The sequence below is a fragment of the Cottoperca gobio genome, chromosome 3 (genome assembly GCF_900634415.1).
Source record: "Cottoperca gobio chromosome 3, fCotGob3.1, whole genome shotgun sequence".
Classification (NCBI taxonomy): domain Eukaryota; kingdom Metazoa; phylum Chordata; class Actinopteri; order Perciformes; family Bovichtidae; genus Cottoperca; species Cottoperca gobio.
Window position 1 is genome coordinate 19,773,158 of NC_041357.1, and position 22,002 is coordinate 19,795,159.

Here is a 22,002-nt window from a genome sequence, read left to right on the forward strand (position 1 = left end):
GAGAGTTGGGAGGAAATGTGAGGGTTTTGACTAAATCAAAAAGCATTGTAGGCATGTCATTCATTCATTCACTTCTCATCACAATATCTGCAATTGGCCTAGATGTCAATCTGTTTATCTCTGCTGTCAAATTCTGGTTTCTATTTCACGTTGCCTTACAATCTGCCGCCTGTCATTAAAGAAGTCGTTTCTGATAACAGAAGTAACACTTACCGGATGTTTTCACTGCATAGCACGTTCCTTCACCTACGCATCCTTTCATGTTCATCATGTTGTCACTCCACTTTTACGTTGGCATATTTCCGTGACAAGTTTGTACAGCTTGTAAATTTATGAATGCTACCTTTTAGTGAAGGTTATAATGTTCTGTTTTTATTGAGGTGTTGATTGAACTTTGTTTTCCTTTTTGTGGCTGCACTTTGTGTTGCTGTTGTATTGTGTTACACAGAAAGATACTTCTGATATTTAGTCTACCCTTAATTGATGCAGCAGTGTCGCCAATTTAACCGCAAAATTGAATTACAGTTGGCTGACATTTTGGGAATATACTAGGTCAGGAAATATGCACACACAAAAACATTTTGACAAAGAAAGCCAATAGTAATGTTTAAATGTATCAGCTCATGATAAGCTCAAGTTACTTAGTGCTGCATTTAAAACAATCACTATATTGCAGTATTTATCGTTTGAGGCGATATCTGCCACATATTATCATTTTATAATAATAATAATAATAATAAAAACGATTTTTGTTTTTTTATGCAAATGATTTATTCTCATTTAAGAATCAGTGACCATCGCAGGGCATTTTGCAATTGAATTATAAACTTGTCAGTGATCTAACAAGGCTCTGATAATGATACTAATACATCTGTATGTGAATATATTGCCCTGTTCAGTGACTTGATTAATATTAAATCAGAGTTGTGATATATCGTACATTTATTCTTGCATTAGATCAAGAAGAGTCAATTATTAGCTATGCATTAATTAAGCATAAAGGCTTTATTCATATAGTATTATATAGGATGTTAGTGTTATGTTTTAGTAATGGGTGGTGTCAAATAAGATAACAATGGGCACATTTTACAGACTTACAAGTTGTTTTAATGTTGTTCATGTAATATCCTGCATGTCCAGTTCTTCACTTAATATTGCTTTTTTAATTTTCAAATTTTCTCCACATTATCTCACGAGAGACACAAACGCTCAAAAGACCTGTCCCCCGATCTGTGTTGCTATGGAGTCCCTGGCAGCCTTCATGTAGGCTTGGCTGTAAACATTTCAGGGTTGTTGTACATGGTTTGCTGCAGGTGTGCCAGCCCCTTCACTGTTTCTTTTTTCTTTCGCTGCTTGGAATAATCTCCAAATGTAATGAGCTTAATCTTATTTTTCCCCATCACTTTTTCTTCAATCGTATTCCACCAAGTTCAATAAATCCACTTGGGGAATCTTTCTACATATAGTAGGTTATTCTATTACTTCATTTCTGCTTGACAAGATTCCACATGACAATACCATTAACCTGTTGAGCAAGTTGAATTACAGAAAAGGGTCCGGGAGCACAGTAAACAAGACAGGGAGAGGTAGGTGGAGTGGAGGAGGGGGACAGAAGGAGAGTTAAATCAGTCACTCAGCCAAAAAACCAGTGCCACGCCCCAGGTGCCAGGGCTAGTAAGAGCAAGCAGCAGGAATGTGAGGGAAATGAATGGGAGTGTAAGTCCTGCCATTCACATGGTGAGTGCTTTCTTTTTTCACCTTTAGCCTGCACTACTTACCATATAAACATATTAGAAGGTATGGTGACGGTATAAAGAGAAAAGATGTTTGACTGTTTGGCTCCCAACATATCTAACTTTATGCAGGACTTTTAACCTGAAACTTGGGTTTTAACTTGGTGTATTATTTATCCTTCTCTTTACAATGAACGTGAGGAAAACTGAATGTGTGAAACAGTTAAAGATGGTCGCCACTTTTCAATTCAGTTGAAAGTCATTAAAATGTATTAATAGCATAAATGGACCTGATCAAAACTAACCACATGTTCATGGTCAGGCTTTAATCTGTTATTATGACGATCACAGACGTGAAAGGTTTTCCTCAGTGGTTTGCACAACATGACTGCAGTCTTAAGTTAAAATCAAAACATCATATGGTGTGTGAGTTTGTGCCGTTTATTTCCCAGTTAACGAGGCTGACCTTTTTTTAATTTTTTAAAATCTTCTCCTGTGTGAAAGGGACAGTGTTTTGTCACATGTAAATTAAGAATTGCACTCAGGAAACAAATATGCCGCAAAATAAAATAAAAAAATTCTGTCTTAAAACGTCAAGGCACTGTGGAAACACTTTAAACAGGCCAGCCAGTGATTCGAGACCACTGCTCTGAGAGAAGAGTACATATTTTCAGTCTGTGCGGTTGGCAATCTGTTTACTGGAAGTGCTGCTCACTCAGAGCACATGTTGCTGCATGTGCAGTCAGTCAGTGAGCCCCAAGAAGACTGTAGAGTTAAAGTGTAAATGCAGGGGCAGAGAAAGTGTTTTCGTGGAGGTGGTGGGGGGGGCGTTTGTGTGTATGTGCACGCATGTGTGTATGTGATGTTGTTTGGAGAACTTAGCAAATAACCAGCAAAACCACACTAGAATCCTGTGTGTATGTGTGGTTCAGTGTGAGTTATACGAGTTTGCCGAGTCCAGATTTAAGCTCCCTTTCTGGGAACCAGCATTCCCTGCTCTTCTAAAGCGAGCTGTAAGAGACTGGAGGGCTTTGGGAATGAAGAGGCATGGGCTGGTTTCAGTATGTCCCAGGTTTGTCTATTGTACACAGCGAGTGGTAACAATGGGAGGGTTAAGTATCTGATATACACACCGAACCCTGGGACTCAGCTGCAAGTAATTAAAGCTGGCAGTTGGCAGAGAAGAGAGTCAGGCGACTGTAATGGCCGCTCTAAGTTCATACCATAATATTTGGATGATGAATCAGGCTGCTAGTAAAAGTGTTGTCATGCTGTTGACCCAAGCCTTTCTCCCCTAACCCAAGTCCTGTCGGGCCTGTGGGAGGCACAGAGAGGAGAGAAAAAGGCTTTGTACGACCCGGCAGCCTGTTTGTAATGAGATGTGCTGTTTATTCGGTACATTACAGCTTTTGCTTTTACCTCAGTGGTCTCGTCATTTTGTGATTTCTTTTTTTCCCATTTGGTTTGGTCCTCCTTAATGTGTACTCAGAGCCCAGAGTTACTATTTTACCTTCAATGAAATGGACATTCTTGTGAGAGGAAGATGTTCCACCTCCTTCTTTAAGAAAGGTTTGTTAAGGTAAACAAAAATGTCACAAATAGGGCAACTAATGATTATTTTCATCATCGAATAATCTGCAGATTATTCTTTGATTCTTCTTCTTTGATTGGTTTTAAAAAGTGACACATTTATTTTAAAAAATAACACAATATCTCAGATTCTGCTGCATCGATTATGCGCCCTTTTTTTTAATGTCCATCATGTTAGAAGTGCAAAATCTCTGCTGTACTCTCTTAAGTCTATCATCTACATAAGGTTAGTGTTGTTTAACTAGTAAAGATTAAGTTTCAAATGAAGTAAAACATCTGATCAAAATCACATCATAAACAAAGTGCATTCGCATTTATTCCCACATACTTTATTTTTTGATTTCTCTTGTTTTTTTCTACAAACAAACTAATCGTGCACTGGACTTTTGTTTCTTTAAAGAAGAAGAAACATTTATTAATCCCGCAACAGGAAATTAAAAATGTTTTACTCTATTGTTACATATATTCTCACACAGAGGCCTAAATACACACATGCACAAACAGGAGCTATACACATGCATTATGTATAGAGAGCCAAGTCCCCACGGACTGAGCTACCGCCGTCACCTGATGACGCCATCTTGGTGAGAACAGGTTACCGTGTCGCATGATACTGCAATATGTGCAGCCGGCAGGCTGATATAGTAGTAATAAAGAGGTGTAAAACAGTTTTGCATCAGAAATGAGGCTGGAATTACCCTGCATTGTTAAAGACTTGTGTGAATTTCTTTGTCATTTATCTGGTTTGTTGCCAAGCAGGTTGCAGCTAGTTGCAAAGGAGTTGTGAGGTGAAATGACTGCCAATGTGTCACACTGTAATTAAGACATCAACCGGAAATATATTTCTCAGTAAAACATGACTCAATACAACAGGGAGTCGTGTCATTTTCATGTTCATGTTCACGTCTGCAACAAGTTGGTGATTGAGGTGACTCGTGTGAATCATGATTCTCATTTTACCAACGAAAGCTGTCGAGCTCCTAAGTGAATATGTCACCTTATCATCCCTTTTTATATGTTTCTTGCTTTCTCAACAGAATCAGCGTATGACCTTCTTCCCAGAGAGCTACAGTTGCCTTTCTCCACTCAGAAGAGCCCAAAAGTCATGAGTCAAAAGAGCGGCGGAGAGGCAGTGCCTCCCCCTTCATCTGCTGTAGCACCAGGTAGGATCCTACTCCTCTTTATTTCTCCTCTGCAAGCAGGACAGATCATGCCGCACTCCCGAAAAGCACAACTCGTAAACAGTCTGTATATGTAGGCAAACAAATGTCTGCATAGGACAGGAAAGCCTGCTGCTCTATGATCCTCATGTCAGTCAAAAAAGAAAAGCTTAAAAAGGACGTTACATCATGTGATGTAACTTCTTGTGAAAAATGTGGTCAATATGGTCTGTACATTGTGGTCTCGTGAAGCACCAAAGTGTTGACATGTTTCCTTTGTAACAGTACACAGAAACCAATAATGATAAGAGAGCCCAATAAAGCCTATTATTTCAAAGTGCTGCATACTCAGCACAAAATACTTGGTGGTTTTTACAGTTTTCTTCCTTTTTTTTCAATTTCTTAGAGAATTAAGAAGTGTTGCGTGGCTGTAATCACCTTGTTGACCATTTTTCTCTCCCGACGTGGAGTTATTGTTCAGAGAAGAAAATCATATTTTGCAGAGAAACTCAGAATTCCAGATAAATTCAATTTAAGCTGTGGCCAGTTTTGTGGTTGATGAGCTTGTTGACTTCACAGTGAACCAAAGAGCCCTTTTAGAGATGAATAACATCCTAATCATTATGCTTGCAGTGTGGTAAGATGGAAAATGGTCACTCACAACACTTGGTGCAGTTTTGCTGGCTGTGTCATGATCAGACAGTATTTCATTTAAACAGATGTTTTACCAGTCATTGGAAAAAGTATTTCACCTAAATGAGCATTTCTGTGCTGACATTAAACATTGCAAAAGAACAAAACAAGATGAGTGTACAGTGCATACACAACAGAGGACATCTTAAGTTCTAAGAAATCTGAGTTTAAGGAAAGAAAGTGTAAAGAGACACTAATGCTGCGTCACATTTCTTCGCTTTTCCTTCGACCCTTCACATTTTCTCTGTGCCTTCTCTTGATACATAGATACTACATAGTGCTGTCCAAATACAAAACGTTCCTATGAGAAGAGACTGCTTGGCCACCCCGTCCCAAGTGGCAAATATTAAAGAAAACTATGAACTGTGATAGAGGGCAGAAAAGAGCTCCGCACCGTCATTGGTTTTACATACATGGTTTACTTTCTCCTGCTGGTCACGAAACCAATTGGTTTAGTCAAAACTAATTAATAGTGCACAGATATTGTTATTCAAAAACACCATTTGTATGGCTTTTTTCCCCCGAGCACTTTTTTCCATTTTTTCCATTTCTGAAAATTCCCAAATGGTCATCAGAAGAATAGTTAAAAAAAATAGAAACAACTAAAATAATAATAAATTACAGCGTTTGCTTCACTGTAGCTGTTTTGTTCTGCTCCCCATTGAAGCGTCAAGGCATTAGAGTGAGTTTCAGTAAATCCATGGACTTCAGTGCTCCATTACAGCCACTTGCAGCGCTCTGACCTGGTGGAAAAATTTGTCTGTATGAGGAGGAAGGTGAAGTATATTTTACTTTACATGGAAGTTTAAATGAAAACCGCCAATAACATCATCTGGCTTTTATTTCTTTGTTCATCTTTTGTTTCAAAAAATGTTTCTTTAAACAAACTTAGCAGTGACCTCATTTGTAATTGCAGTGTTTAGCAGAACATTGTTATAATGATTTGTTTTTTTATTTGCAGCACTGCTTTTGCTGTTTTAACATCTTTCATGTAGTGCATAGGATAGACTACAGGGTAAACGCTCATAATCCACCTCTCAACATCTGTAAAAGTATTGGACATCAGTATTTGGTCATTAATTTGGGTCGCTAATGTATCTTTTTGGTTTGTCATCTTTTATGTCTTTGTGTTTTGATACTTGCTCAAAAGGACACTACCTTCATACTTTGTATGTGCCTCTTTTTTCTTTCCGACTGTGTGTTTTGCAAACTAATGAGTCACCAAACAATCCAGATTGTCAACAGCAGTCTAACTCCTTTTTACTATCTGCAATTTAACCAGACTTTTCCCCACTCTTCATCTAGTTCATTGTAACTGAAAGTACAGTGTATGTCAGCATGCTGGAGCAACATTTATATTAAAAAAAAAAAGAAAAGATAAAAAAAGAATACCCTGTGTTATTATTCTTTAAAAAAAAATCTGAATACATTTTTACTGTTCAGCTCTTATTGCTCATTCGCTGTCTCATTTTTATATTCCAGGAAGTTCCCTCTGAAGCAGGGAGTGTCTGCATATAAAATGGTCTGCAGTTCTCTGCTTCATAGGTCAGAAGCTTGTTTATTTTGTCTCTGTGGCTACGTTCAGTCCCAACTAAATGAACCTTTGTAGCAAAAAAATTAAAAACAAGTAAAAGCTCCAATAATTGGCATACATCATATTTGTACATATAACTGTTTTGAACTTCCCTCTCCATTTCATCGTTTTGGACAAATTTTCAGTTTAACATGAACAAAACGCTAATAATAATGATAAATTCTTTCAGGTTTTTTTGTTGCAAGTTAGTTTATTCACTAGTATTTTTAGTCTGATCTATTTTTTAAATTTTAAATAAGGGGGACTGCTCACCTTTCATCACTGGCCCCTTTTAGCCACATCTATACTGCTCTTCACATACTGTTACAAATCCTCAGATATCATCAGCACCACAGACATACATACTAAAGAAACCAATGAAAAGGGGGAAATTTTAATTGGATGAATAACAAAATGCTAAACAAAAGCAAAAAATAAACAATCATGAACAAATTTTGCTGCTTAAATGGGACTGCTAGCCAACACTGGTTGAGAGGCCTTTATTCACGGTTGAATTATTTGCACTGTAGATGCCATGTCCTCCTCTATGACCATGGAAGGCCCCCGCAGTGCTTTTTCCACCTCTTCCAGCCCCACCATGCCTTCCAGCGATTCAACCAGTGACCAGAACCCAGTTCAGAGCGGCACTGTTGACCCGGAGGACCCCAGGAGTAGCAGAGTGGTTCCAGAGGTTGTCGGAGCAGAAGGTGGCGGTAACTGCAGGGGCAGCAGTGAGCAAGGAGGAGGAAGAGGAGTAACATTCCAGGATGCCCAGCAACATCACCAGATGACTCCATCTAAGCGCCGCACCGTACTGAACATCTCTCCACCTCCACAAGACCTGTTTGATGACAGCCAGATGTCCTGCCAAGATGAAACATCCCTGGACTCAGAGCAGAGTAACAGCATCTGGATGGAAGACTCTCTTTCCAACTTCAGTATCATGAGCACTGTCTCTTACAATGACAACACAGAGGTGCCACGAAAGTCACGCAAACGTACACCTAAGCAGAGGCCTGGTCCAAAGTCTGTGCCTGCAGGGGAAGCCAGCATGGACGTGTTTGATGCAGACAGTGCCAAAGGTCCACACTTTGTGCTGTCACAGCTAGGCCTTGACAACAAGACTGGATCAAAAGGAAGGTTTGTAAGACACATAGATGTAGTTAGTTTGAAATACAACTGTGTGACCTGTTAGATTCTAACATCCATAGCATGATCCTCTGCATATCTGTCAAAGGAGGCTCTGTTTAGGTACAGATAGGTGAAGAATTAAAGGAAAAACTAACTAGAGGTGTCTTAGGTCAAATGTTAGGCCACCACAAGCTTGCAGGTCAAAGTTTCTGATGCTCTACAGGAGAGATGAACTCTATTCCCCCAGATCATTTAGCGTTGCAACCCTTTGTTGATTAATCAATTAGTCGAGTGACGGAAAATTAATCACCAACTTTAATTTTTTAATTTGATAAAATTGACATTTTCTGGTTCCAGCTTCCTAAATGTGAGGATGTTTTTCTTTGTATTGAATATCATTAGGTCCTGGACTTGGTCGAACAAAACAAGCAAATTGAAGGCATCACTGTTCTTAAGAAATTGAGGATGGCATTTTTCACAAAACGATGAATCCAAAAATAATGAAAATAAACATTAGTTTCAGTGCTAAATATTCCCTCATTTGGTATTCTGATGCGTTGTATTAAATTAGAATACAGAGTACATCTGGTGACTGCAAAAGCCATAGCATATGATTCTCATCGTTTTCATATCATATATTTTTTCACACTCTCCCTGTTGAAAATATCTGCATTTGTTATTTTACTTCAATAATTTACTCAAATTCTTCCACTAATCTGTCACCCATCAAAAGAAAACAAAGACTCCACTTAATGAAGGAAGTTGTTTGAGTAGTTAATTGACTTTTCATGCATCTAATATTCCCCCGGTGGTAGTTGCACAGTTCAACTCCTGAGTAGGTACTTTGTTACCTTGTTACTTTGGTATTCTGTGTTACCATTGTCTGAAGGGCCCTTGTGGATAATCTCCTCCTGACTGTCAGCATAGGTATTATAAGAACATCACACATTGCACAACAGATAGAAATGTTCAACAAACTACCTAAATTTCCCACCACGCTTTGACTGAAGAAGAGCGGTTAGATCAGAGGGGAGGGAGGGGCAGGATACTGAAGTGCAAACAATGGTCAGCCACAGTGAATCACAGAGCCTCTCTCAAAGACCTAGGATAAACAGAGCAGATTAAATAAACAGATAACTCTGAACGCTTTAAGAGCTGGGGATAGAATATGCTTGGTTGATGGAGGGCCTGTTAACTCTGCATTGGTCAGAGCATCATGGGAGGTGGAGGTTCGGGGGGGGGGGGGTCTCTGAAAGAATTAGGACGGGGTTATAATCCGTTAAAGCGAGTTTCAGACATTCTTTACTTTTTCCACCACAATATCAGAACAGAAGATGCCAGCTAAATTGCACCAACTATAATAAACTTGTTTAAAAATGTTAGGATTAGAAGTAATCTGCTGGTGTCTCTGTCAAACCGGTCTTTGTTGCAGCTCCGATGATTCTCAGACAACTAACCAGAAAGTAGGAACGCTTTCCATGCAATACCCACAGAAGAGTGAGGGGAAGGAGGTAAAGATCCTCGTCCAGCCGGAGACGCAGCACCGAGCCCGCTATCTGACTGAAGGCAGCAGAGGGTCAGTGAAGGACCGCACTCAGCAGGGCTTCCCTACTTTAAAGGTAACTGTTAAACCCTGACACAGCCTCCACAATGAACTATGTAGTCAATGTTTTGACTTCTCGCCACAGTGTGCCTTTGTTTAAGGTTAAGTTAATGATGGGATTATTGAGGCTTTGAAATATGTGTGGTTGTGTAAGACTTGCTCCTTTTTAGAGCCATAGGAGCAGTGGGGTAAAATAAAAGTAAAATATGTTCAAGGTAGAAGCGTTAAGGTCACAGTGTGTCAAAAAGTGGAAGGACTTAACATGCTCAGTAGGGAAGCCTCTATCAAGTTTTATTTCCCCCCAAATGGAGTCTGTTAATGCTGCTTGCTTGTCAATTTTGTTTAATATATGTGGATGGATATGCATGATTTCTTAAGACAAGTGAGTAAGAAGCCAGACTGGATACACTGCCACAACAGCGTTTGATCATTATTGTGGTCAGTTTGTTGTAGCCCAAGAGGTGATTTGGAGATGAATCTGGGCACAGAGCCGTGTGAGTTTTATTGAATCAGTTACTGTTTGTACTGTCAGGACTTGTGAAGAGCAAGGGGACCCAGATGCAAATAATGGGCATAGAAGTCAAAAATAGAAAATAACAGCAGAAGATAACAAACACAAGCTGATCATATTGTACAAGAAGATAAACAAACTAAGAATACAGGACACATGAGGATTAATTGCCTGATGAGAAAAATGCCAAAATGCACTCTGAGGGCATCTGCTGGCCAGGTAGGGAAACAAACATGTATTATAATGCATATATTCTTTGTCTTTTGTGTTCACTTGCACAGCTGGAGGGAGTGAATGAGCCAGTGGTTTTGCAGGTGTTCGTGGGCAACGACACTGGGCGCGTTAAACCTCATGGTTTCTACCAAGCTTGCAGGGTGACCGGCCGCAACACCACAGCCTGCAAAGAGGTGGACATTGATGGCACAACTGTCATCGAGGTGTCCCTTGATCCAAGCACCAACATGACACTAGCGTACGTACTTTTCTTTGAGATTGAATTATTTATTTATTTTATAAATGTTATTACTTTTATGTGCCCAGTTGTACTTCACAGATAATTCAAACCAATTCAAGCAATTGCATAATGGATAGATACTTTATCGATGCCTTAGAGCAATCAGTTATTGTAATGACACGCTGAGATATTTAGTCTTGTAAAGCGCTGCTAGTTTAGCAAACGCTGTAAAGTTGTTGTTTAAACTGGCTAACATTTTGTCTCTGTGCAGGGTGGACTGCGTTGGGATCTTGAAGCTCCGTAATGCTGATGTTGAGGCTCGCATCGGTGTTGCTGGATCGAAGAAGAAGAGCACACGTGCTCGGCTGGTGTTCCGGGTCAACATACCCCGTTCAGATGGATCAGTGCTCACACTACAGACTCCCTCATCCCCAATCCTGTGTAGTACGTCAGTCTCCTTGTGTTTGTCTTGCTGTTATAAATGTGGATATTCTGGTGTATTATTTCCCTATATTAAACCAGTTTCACTAGAAGTTAATGAAACAAAAGAGACAGCTGACCTGTAATTCATGTAGTTAATAATTACCATTATAAGCAGAGATATTTTCTTCTCTTTAACAGGAGAGGTCCTGTTTGTGAAGTTGAATCTAGCCTGAGGTCATGAGACTGTTGTGTTTTTATGTTCCCATTTGAGGACAGTGTGTAAAGAACTTTTCAGTTTCAAGTGTTATTTGATGATGCGTACAGTATGAGGGTGTGGTTGGTTTCATAAACATGAAAGACGCTTAGGGCTATAATAAAGTTTCTGTGGATTTGTGAGAGCTGCTTTGAGAGAGAGAGAGAGAGAGACAGGGGAGAACGAGAACGACAGGACGAAACAATAGAAGTGTGTGGACTTTTATTGTTTACACAGAGCTAGCATGCAATCCAGGGAAATATCTTTCCACAAAACCCCCCCAAAAAAAAGTAATCCCCATTGGCATCCAAATTCTGAAAAAGATTTGTGAAATGTGTTCGAGGAAACGGCGGCTGGTTTTGAGCTTCAGGTTGTTCAAAGTTCTTATTGCCATTTTGGAGGCCTGTGAGAAACAGCCAGTATTTGAGTTGTATGAAAAAGCGTCACATCTTTGTTCAGCTTATCTGCAGGTCTTGTAAAAAGCCTTGAAATCGGTTTCCTAAAGAAAGGCCTTAGAAAGTATTAAATAGTCACATTAAACGTTAAATAGTTACATTGCTGTCTTAGTTATAAAAGGTTTTTGTATCAGATTGCAGGTTGTCTGGAGACACAAATATAAACTGCAAGTGGCATTGTTGCAGCAGTGGATTGTGTTTAGTTACTTTGAGGCGTTATTGACATTATAACATTTGGGTGAAAATACGTTTAAAGCAATCAGCTTCTTTTATTTATAAAAAAAACAAAAAAAACTTGGTATTTATGGTGAACATCAGCAAAAGTGACCCTTATCATAAATATGTACCTCTGCTGTTTTCAGCTCAGCCTGCAGGAGTGCCTGAAATCCTGAAGAAGTCTCTACACAGTTGTTCAGTGAGGGGTGGAGAAGAGGTCTTTATCATCGGCAAAAACTTCCTTAAAGACACCAAAGTCATATTTCAGGAGAATGTCTCCGGTAAGAAATTGTTATTTTTTTAGAATATGATTGTCCGTGGATATTTTTGGCTTCATGCATTATAATTATTCTCCATTAATTAAACCTGCTGCATCTTCTGTCTGTTCCAGATGAGAAATCGTGGAAGGCGGAGGCTGAAATTGACATGGAGCTGTTTCACCAGGTAAAATGTTATTGCTCTTGTGTTATTTTTGTACTGAATGATTAATGCCAATTACTAATCAGCAGAGTAGATAGGAGCAGTCGTTTCAGATTTGCTTGGGGCTTTAGATGTAATCATCTTAAATGGCTGCTGGTTCAAAGGTTTGAGTAGTCTCATTGTGTACTGACCTAATTACACTCATTCTAAAACGCTACGCTGAGTGTGTCTCAACAGTCCGGTTTAAACCTTTGCCCTTGTAAACAAAGTGGTCAAAAGTAGACAAAGTTAATGAATCTGCATCTAATAGTAAAAGTTATTGTGTTGAACTCATTGGATGTCATTTAATTCTTTGTTAAAGATACACTGTGGAGTTTTCTTGTTATTTACATTCATTGTTTCTTACTGAATGTTGTGTATCTGCAAGGTGTAACAAACACTGATGAAGTTGCCTCTGCTCTTTTATGGGGCAACGCTACATTTTTCAAAGCTTTACTGCCACCTGTTGATAGGTGGACAGTAAAACTTAATTACAGCTATTGCCCCTGTCATTTGGTAGATATTGCCACACTGGTTTAACCCAATCACTGAGTAAGAATGTATTTGTACATTTACAAGACAAATCTTCATAACTGAATGCAATCATCTGATGCTCATCCACATATTGCTTTAAAAGATGTGTTCACTATGTTCTTCAGATTAGATAAGTGCAGTTATACCTACTGTATTCATTCTCTTTTGCTGACTTTTCTTTTAACGATCACTCCCCTCCCCCCCACCCTAGAATCACTTGATAGTGAAGGTTCCTCCATACCAGAACCAAGCCATCAGCTCTTCAGTGTGTGTGGTAATCTATGTGGTGACTAATGCTGGGAGATCCCATGATGTTCAGCCTTTCACCTACACTCCAGATTCAGGTTTGTTCCAGTCAATGTCAGTTGATTTACTAAATCACACAAAGTTCTTAATCTGTCACCTTTTGCAATCGACTGATGGGGACAACAGCTTGTTAGATTATAGCATTTAAACTTCTGATTACAAGGTCGTTATTTACAAAGTACTTTGTATATTTACTGCCTTGCACCACAGCTGGTTCACTCAGTTTCACAACTTGAGAACACCACCACCTGCAGTTTAGTGGGATCAGAGCAAGTATTAGCAATCATTAGCCATATCTTTTTAAGAGCACAATACACAACCCACTTCTAAACACGGGAATCCAGGGTCATCCATATTCAGGACTTTCCTATATTAGTACTTTTAGTTATTGTAAGGTCCTTAGTGTGTCTACAAAACGCACAACTCATACAACACTTTGAAAGATACGATCAACAAAGTGTTATTATGCTGTATGTTGCCACGGATGTTCTCATTTTGTGGGCTCATAAAGATTAAAATCTGTTGGTGTTTTCCGTTGTAGCAAAAAATGATGTTCCTGTGAAGAAAGAGGCGCCTTCTCCAGTGAAGACTTGTTCATTTGACTGAACAAATTAAAGGTTATTTTCCCTTTTGTTAACTATTCTTTATAGCCATGATTCTAGCCTCCTATTTGAAATCTGTTATGTTTCTAATACACTCACAGTGGACTGCCACTTCTCTGAATAGCTGAACATAAAGCAAAAGAAAACATTTTTAGAAATAAGACTCAATGTCTTATTGCTCCTACAGTTCTAGATGGTGCCTTGATGCCTTCGATGCCTTCGATGCCTTCGATGTTGCCTTTAGTGAAGAGAGAAGATGTCACTCCGATGGAGGTCACCAGCCACCTCCAATCTTCAGGTGTATTTAAGGTGATATGTTGATCTGTAACTTTAACATTGTGGAAATTATTTGGATTGTATTGAAGTCATTTGATATTTCACACTATATACATTTTTCACACTCTTTATTTACTTATTTTTACCTCTGTTTATTGTTTTGTTTATCTTGTGAACATATATTATGTACATTTTAAGTGTAAAGAAGAAAACAAAATAACAAAAATAAAAGACAAGAACACAAAGGGATATCACAGTTATCATCATATGTGGACAGTTTTGACAATAAGCAATCTAACAAAAAGCAATCTAAAGGCAAAATAAGAAGATCTTTTATTTTGTGTTTTCAGCAGACTGGCGACCTGTGTCAAGCCCAGCAGAACCCAGACATGACTGCAGGACATCTAAATAAAAACAGACCCTTCAACAACAACCTGTCTCAGCCTGCAGGAGACCCTGACAAAGGCCAGACTCCTGTTTTTCCCAACACAGAGCCCTTAAGCACGATCCAGAAGCAAGACATTGCTGCCACCAACTCATTCTCTGTGCCCGCCGACTCTCTGCTCCAGCAGGGATCACAGCAGTTCCTCCTGGAGCCCAGAGAGGGCCTCGGGCAGGAGAGGCCCGGCAGCGGCTCTGGATCTGTAGGGAGGCTGTGTGGAGAACCTACTCAGCCTCAACAGCAGCAACTGCCGCTGTTCCCCACAGACGTAGCCCAGCTGGAGGAGGCAGTGAGGCAACTTAAAGCCAAAGGGTTCTGTAACTTACCGCTTCAATCCGACCCATCAATGGCCAAACAGCAGCAACAACACATCCAGCACCAACAACAGATCCAAAAACAGCAAATTCAGCAGCAACAGCAACAGCAACAAATCCAGCAACAACACATTCAGCAGCAGCAGCAACAGCAGCAGGTTTTGGAGAATTTACAACAGCAGCTGTTTCAGTCACAGATTCAAATGCAGTGTGGCATGTTTCAGGATGCACCTCAGGCCAAGAACGCAGAGCAGCAGGGCCCATCACAAGGAGTGGTGCCAAACCAGGGGACTCTTTTCCAACAGGCCCAGCAGCAGCAGCAGCAACAAGCAGCTCTCTTTCAGCAGGCGAGTGACCTGCTCTCTATTCAGACCAACTTCCTCCAGCAGACACCCTCACACCCTTCACCACCCATGTTCCACAATCCTAGTTCTTTGGCTGAAACACAAGATCCACAGGGGGCGTTGTTTCAGAAAGCCTCTCAGGAGCAGGTCCAGGCTGCTCTCTTCCAAAACACCATGACAGTACTACAGTCTCCAGACCAACAGCCCTCAACCCCGGGACTTTTCCTCCCGCAGACATCCCTGCCCTCTCAGCTCACAACCAGTAGTGCTCAACAGCAGCAGCAACAGCAGCAGCAGCAGCTGGCCTTTCTCAGTGCTCTACAAACACCTGCCCCTGAACCACAATCTGTATTTCAGGCTCAGACCCAGCTTCCCCCGATTCAACAGAGAAGCCCCATGGAGCAGCAGCAGCCCTCCCAGCCTCAGCCCCACACACAGCCAGCCCAGCAGGCTTCCCTGTTTCAGAACATCTCCCCAAACACACTCTCTCCAGGCCAGCAGCAGCAACAGCAAGCTGGCCTACTGTTCTGCAACAACCCCCTGTCCACTCCAGATCAGGCCTCCAGCCTCCTGTTCAGCAGCCAGGGCCAGATGCCACCACTGACCAGCAGCAGTCTAGTTTCCCAGGAGCCCCAAAACCCCTCTCTCCTCTTTTCCCAAGCCAGCATGGTTACAGTAAACCAGCAGGATCGCTCTGAGCCCATGGCCTTAGGGAACCCCAACGATCCACGACAGCAAGTCATGTTTCAGGAGCAACAGCCGATGCAGCTGGGCAGCAGCTCAAACACCCGGCGGGAGCAGCCTGTTGGCCTCTTTATGCCTCAGTCTAACATGGCCTCTCTGCAGGGGGGTCTGGCCGCACAGGAGCTTGCACAGTCAGCCATGTTTGCCTCACAGAACGGCGTGGCAAACCTCCAGACAACCACCTCGTCCCCTGTTCAACAGCCAGGGACTCTGTTTCAGACTGCTGTCAGCGGGAGCATCAATCAGCCCAGCCAGCCTCAACAGCCTGGCCTCTTTCTTTTTGGGATTCAGAACGGTAAGGCATTTCTTACACACCCTTAAACTTGTTGAGGTAGTATTAATGACCAACAAGTGTAGATGGCAAATATTATATGAACCATCTACAAAACATATTAATAGCCAAGGACAACTTTTGGTAACTACCTCCAAATTTAGTTTTTACCATAAAACGTTTCATGCACCACATAAAAGATAGTCGGGTTGTCGAATGGGACATTTAAATGGGGAACCAAGTGGGGGAAAAAAAAGAAATCCCTTTTTAATTTCCCCCAAAAAACATTGAATACAAATTTCATAATTGATTTATATATTTAGATAAGGTCCAATGACTTTCTGATCTCGTGGCCTTCCTCAGTGGATGGATTTGCTCAGTGTGGAGATACTATTTTGGATTTATTTTATTTAGTCCATTTAATTTGATCCATTTATAAATTAGTTTATTAAGTAGTAATTAATTGGTACTGCATTCCCCTCTTATTTGTCCAATTAAATACAACTTACTTAATGGCTTAATAACTAAGGATTGATGTACAGAGGGTTTAGAATTCACTGTAGTATTATTGATAATTGTGATATCTGAATACACTGTCCATTGTCAAAACTGATAAAACCACTTACACTTTCTAAACAAAAGGTATAAATAGAAAAATAAAATAAAGTTCACATTACATTGAATTGAATATTTAAGTATTGTTTTGCATACGTAACATTTGTGTTAAGAAATTCAGCCATAGTCTTCAAGTTCACCTACAGTAGTCGAAGTACTCCTTCCATTTCATTCAATGCACTTGAAATAAATGTACTCGTACGTTTACCAACTAAACTACAGCACAAAGAAATGTGGAACAATAAAGTTGCATTACAAACCTACACTGTCTGAGGTTTATGAACTCATCCTGTTCTCTCCTTGCAGAATGTGGCCAGCTGATGAACACTCCTGGAAACACGCTGTCGGATCAGATTATAGCCATTAGCCAGTCCGGTCAGAACCAAAGAGAGAGTGACGCACACATCCAGTCGCTGCTCAGCCAGTCCCTGTCTCAGTCTGGGCCTGTACCGAACAGCATGAATGTCTCTCAGAGCATGGAGAAGATTGATGACCTGCTGGTCAGCCTGCAGGAGTCGGGCAGCAACTTAACTCGTTCGTACTAACCTACGTACAGGATTTGTCTTTTATTTTTGATATGTGGAATAATTGTTAAATGTAGACAAAATGTTGTCCGTTGATAAGCACAAGATTTGTGAATTGGCCCTGCATCATGAAGTTTGAGACAAACGGATCATTATGTAATTAGATCTGATCACTAAATATTTCTTTTGCCCTACAAACACATTATTCTGTTTGCTTCAGGACTGAGGATTTAGTAAAAAAAAAAGAGCAGTGAAGGTGCTGCTGGCCTTGCTGAGCCAGTCTCTTCCTCACAAAAAAGTCTTTGTGATTATTCTCCCAAAGTGGCATGAATGATATCTGTTATCTCATTATGAAGCTGGACAAATTAATATCCAGACAGTGAACTGTGAATTTGGTTTTCATTTTCTTGGCAGAGTGGGCTGGCCGAGAAAAGTGAATGTCTCTTATTGACTTTATGATTGACTGACTCCCCGTTGTAACCTACTTAGATAGAGAACAGACACATTGTAATTACTCTTCTGTGAGAAAAGAAGCATTTGGCGCTTTTCTTCAACTTTTCCTCCGGAAGTGCAGTAACTTAGTGGTCTTGTTATTCATTTAACTTATGAAGTTGTGTGTGTATCTGTAGATGGAGTGTCAGCGATGTTATCTGCTGCGTCTTTCGGTTCTTGTGGTGTTTTCTAAAGTGTTCTCCAAAGTGTTTAGTGGTTTCCATGAATAGTGTTCCCTTTAATACTTCTTTTGTATTTTTGTTACATGGAAGGTGGAGTGAGCGGTATAGCAAGGCAGGTTTAGAGTATGTAGGGTTGAATACATTGAATGTGTGGAAGGTAGACTCTGTTGACGTGGTTTGAAATGATTTTCACCCAACAGTGAAAGAAGGTTAGTGATGAGGCAGAGAAATGAGAGGTAGAAGAAAAGTAGCAAAGTAGAAAGGTGTTTGTGATGTGTAGTCACAAACAAGTGTCTTAAATATTGTTTCTGATTATTTCAATGTTGTAGCAGCTAGCTTGCACCTGATTATATAAATATATTCACTGTAGCTGTACACAAAGTGATTTTGGTTTTCATTAATGATATGGCGTTGAAAGAAACAGACGTATAACTACAGTAATGTGGCATTGTGTTGCTATTTACAAGAGGCCTGGCTAAATTAGATCTAGTCTTCTTGATGTTTGGTGCAGTAATACCTATAAAAGAATATTTGTAGTTTAGTCAGTAAAGATGGTCCCCTCCAGCTGTGAATTACATCTTTCAGTATGAGCTACTTTACCATCTCCGCCGCAGTGTACAGATAGCACTTTGGGATATAGGTAAGCAAACATGTTGAGGCTAACATTTAGTCTGCTTTCATCAAAACCAAACTGTGTCAGTTTGATACTTTTTAGAACAGATTCTCCTTTTAACACATTACAAAGAGAGGAATCTGTTAAGAAAGTGTGGCGGTAGAAATATAACAAATATTGGCTGAGACTTTTTTTTACATGTATATTCAGCACTTTATGATGCTGTGACCACTTTACTCATCGAGGGTACAGTACAGTCCCACAAGAGGTGGTGTGGGTTTGTTTGTTTTTCAGCTGCCTCTTCCTCATTGTTTACAGTGAAGAAGAACCTTTTTTTTTTTAACATGCTGTTACAACTTTCAACTATTCATTCCCAAACCCTAATATATTCCTGAAAACCATCTTAGAAATCCGGACAAATGTGGATCCAGATATTTTTATTCAAATAATATCATTTCAGTTGACATGTAACTCTATTAAAATACAACTACAGTAGAGAGAGTAGAATGTACTATCGTATATTATTATTATTATGTGTTTTAGCGTCATTGTGATCGCATCATTCTGCGTCAGGCACGCATGAACTAGAATAGTATTCTTAAACCAGCTAGAAAAGAGCCTATTTTTTAACCAGTTTTATTAATGTGATGGATTTAGTGAATGCTGAGGTGAAGCAACGGTTTGTTGGCTACAACTGTACATTATACATCTCATCCAGGTTAAGGTATTAACATGCAGTAACAGAGCCCTTTTTACATGTTTTTCTTGTAAATGCAGTCGTCTGCAGTTGGCCAGTGGCCTCAGGACCAGAGTTTGACTCAAATCTTGCTTTGCAGAAATCCTGATGACAGGCCAGTTTTATGGCTCATGAGCTTCTTTTTTCCTAAGAAAAACATAGACATAGATGATTTCTTTATTAGGCACTAAGTCCTGCTGCCACACTTTTCTTTCTGTTTGTTTTGTTTCAATGTTGTGTCATGTTTAGTTTCACTGTAAGTGTATGCGTGAACAAGGGGCTGGTCTCTGATGATGACAGAATTAGTTCAGTTATATGCCTCAGTAGTTGTCTTGTTTTCCATGTACAGTTTGTTAGAAACACATAAACACAGTTACATTTAATACACTTTAGAGTCAGAAACAGCTGTTGTTTTATGATGGAGATGATGTAAACTTGACTAATGTGATTTGAGGGTTTGAGCGGTTGTGAGTTTTTAAAGGGACCCTACTCCTGAAGGAAACCTGACTTTGGAGAAAAGAGCTATCTGTGATTGGCTTTCTTCAACTTGTGAAATAGAAGAACTAAGATTTCCAGTGTTCAGTATTTATGATTTTATTTGTTTTTGTTTGTTTTACAAAGTTTAGATCTTCTTCTCTTTTTAAAAAAAAATCTGTAGTACCCGTGCCTCTCCTTCGTAGAAGCATATCTAATTTATTTGTGTGTTGTTTATTATCTAAATTGCTTCCCTGAATCAGTTGTGTTCAGATATTTTCTAACTGTATTGATGCAGTTGCCCCCCCCCCCCTGCTGATACTGTAACTAGCACCTTATGATGATGGTGGTGATGCCTTTAAATGAGATTGTACCAATAACATGTACATTCCTGTGCACAGTTACTCCTTTTGTATTTTGTAATTATACACCTTAATGTACATATCATGTGTTTGTTTAAGGCTTATAATTGGACCGCTGGCCTTCTAGTTCTTTTTTACCAAATAGATAAATGGTTTTTATTGTCAAAATCAGAGATCCTTCAAAACAACAAATTTCAGTATTTTTACTATAAATATAGAAGTGAATGTGATTATAAAATATGGCTGCAAGTGTCTCACTTTGATCCAGAATGTTCTTTCATACACATACTGGGGAGGTAATTACTTTTTTGAAATTACAGTTTCCTCATTTGCGTATTTACAATGTAACTGGACATCAGAAATATATGAAAATGTGACTCATTATACTCACAACGCTAACAGACTCTAACTTTCTGTTTCTTGCAAAAGAACAAGTGGTTTTCTCTTAACATTACACCTTAATTTAATATCAACAAATTGAAACTGCTATCACAGGTTGTCAAACTGTTATTTTTCCCCCTAAAATGGCACTTTAGACACCAGTAGATATTGTACATGTGCCGTGAGGAGACGTTGTAGTAGCAACCAGATTGATGTTTTACTATTGGTGCCTGTTTAATACCCTGCTGGTTTCTCCAGTGATGATTAGTCCTCATAAATTAGACTGTTTTAAGCCATAAGACTTTAAATGTACTTTAAATGCTCGACAACAGTGACCAGATAAATGTGGTTGTGGTTGATAAACGTGTTGTGCAATTTCTGTCATGCGTCTAACTTGTTTGTACTGAAGTATCCATTGCATTTATGTTATACAACGTAGATGCAGACAAATTTTCCCTGAAACTGCTATGCAGCTAATATACTGTAAATGTAGACCTGTTAGTTATTGAATATATATTTTTCTAAATAGCATCTCCCGTTTTCAGCATAAAGGAGAAACCAAAGTAGATGTTCTTTCTATTATTTATGTTGCTTGTTGAAATATTTTCTGATGCCTTGTTTAAAATCTTTTACTCAGTTAAAATGCAAATGTCTCTTCTCAACAACCATCTCAGTCTGAAACAAGGGTCACTAATTGTTTTTCAGTCTTCTTTATTGCCTTCTTGCTTGTAGGGTTTATGTGGATCCAGGCTTACTGTTTACTGATGCAGTGGTTGCTAATCTTTCTGATTTCTCTCAGGCTCTGAGTGGATGTCATTTCGTTCTCGCAGTAAAAGTCAATGCATACTAGAATTGTTTGTCCTGTAATTTAAGAACAATGTGAATTGCAAATTCTGCAAAACATCAATTTTCATGTGATTTGTTCCTAATTTGGACCAAGTCTGGTATTATTATTTTCCAAAATGCTCCACACTTCTGTAACATCTTTAAAGTCTCTTCACTCCCAACACAAGTGAACCACTCTTCTAGTAAACAGCCTATTTTTGGTCCTGGAAATAGCAAGGGGGAAATTATACCTTTTTGTTTCTAACCATGTGAACAACTGTCAAATAATCACCCTTGGGAAATCAATATATTTTCTATATATTTTGCTTTTGTTGGGATGTTTTTATTCTCTTGCAAATTAAATTTATGTTAACTTGCTGCTATCTATATTAAACATATATACTTTAAATGTTGAGCTTTTGTTTTCATGTTTTTTGGTGTAAGTCATTGCAGAGGAATACTTGGCTGCGGGATGAGGATACACATTAATTCAGAAATATGTGTTTTTAGTTTTTAGTTTTCCCCTTGCCAAAGCACCCGCCCACAACTGAAGTTATTGGCCCGTGACTGATGGCTGGTGGTATCTTTTCCTACTGATATGGTTTTCACAAAAGTGCACATGTTCATATGTCATATCTGCAGTGTGTTACGACAACACTTTATTACAGCTTTAATGGAGACTCTTAAGCAAATAATAAACATTACTTAAAC

At 39.4% G+C, this 22,002-nt stretch overlaps 1 protein-coding gene across 1 annotated transcript in view; it reads left to right on the forward strand.

The window, feature by feature from the left end:
- nfat5b (nuclear factor of activated T cells 5b) overlaps positions 1-21,700 on the forward strand; it is a 34,126-nt gene extending 12,426 nt beyond the window's left edge. Inside the window, 13 exon segments of the mRNA XM_029456604.1 lie at positions 4,361-4,486; positions 7,280-7,889; positions 9,313-9,499; positions 10,276-10,466; positions 10,720-10,892; positions 11,942-12,076; positions 12,187-12,239; positions 13,000-13,132; positions 13,636-13,697; positions 13,699-13,711; positions 13,884-14,005; positions 14,323-16,111; positions 17,009-21,700. Of these exon segments, the coding sequence (XP_029312464.1) occupies positions 4,361-4,486; positions 7,280-7,889; positions 9,313-9,499; positions 10,276-10,466; positions 10,720-10,892; positions 11,942-12,076; positions 12,187-12,239; positions 13,000-13,132; positions 13,636-13,697; positions 13,699-13,711; positions 13,884-14,005; positions 14,323-16,111; positions 17,009-17,247 (3,833 nt within the window). The 3' untranslated portion in view covers positions 17,248-21,700.
- The last annotated feature ends 302 nt before the right edge of the window (positions 21,701-22,002 follow it).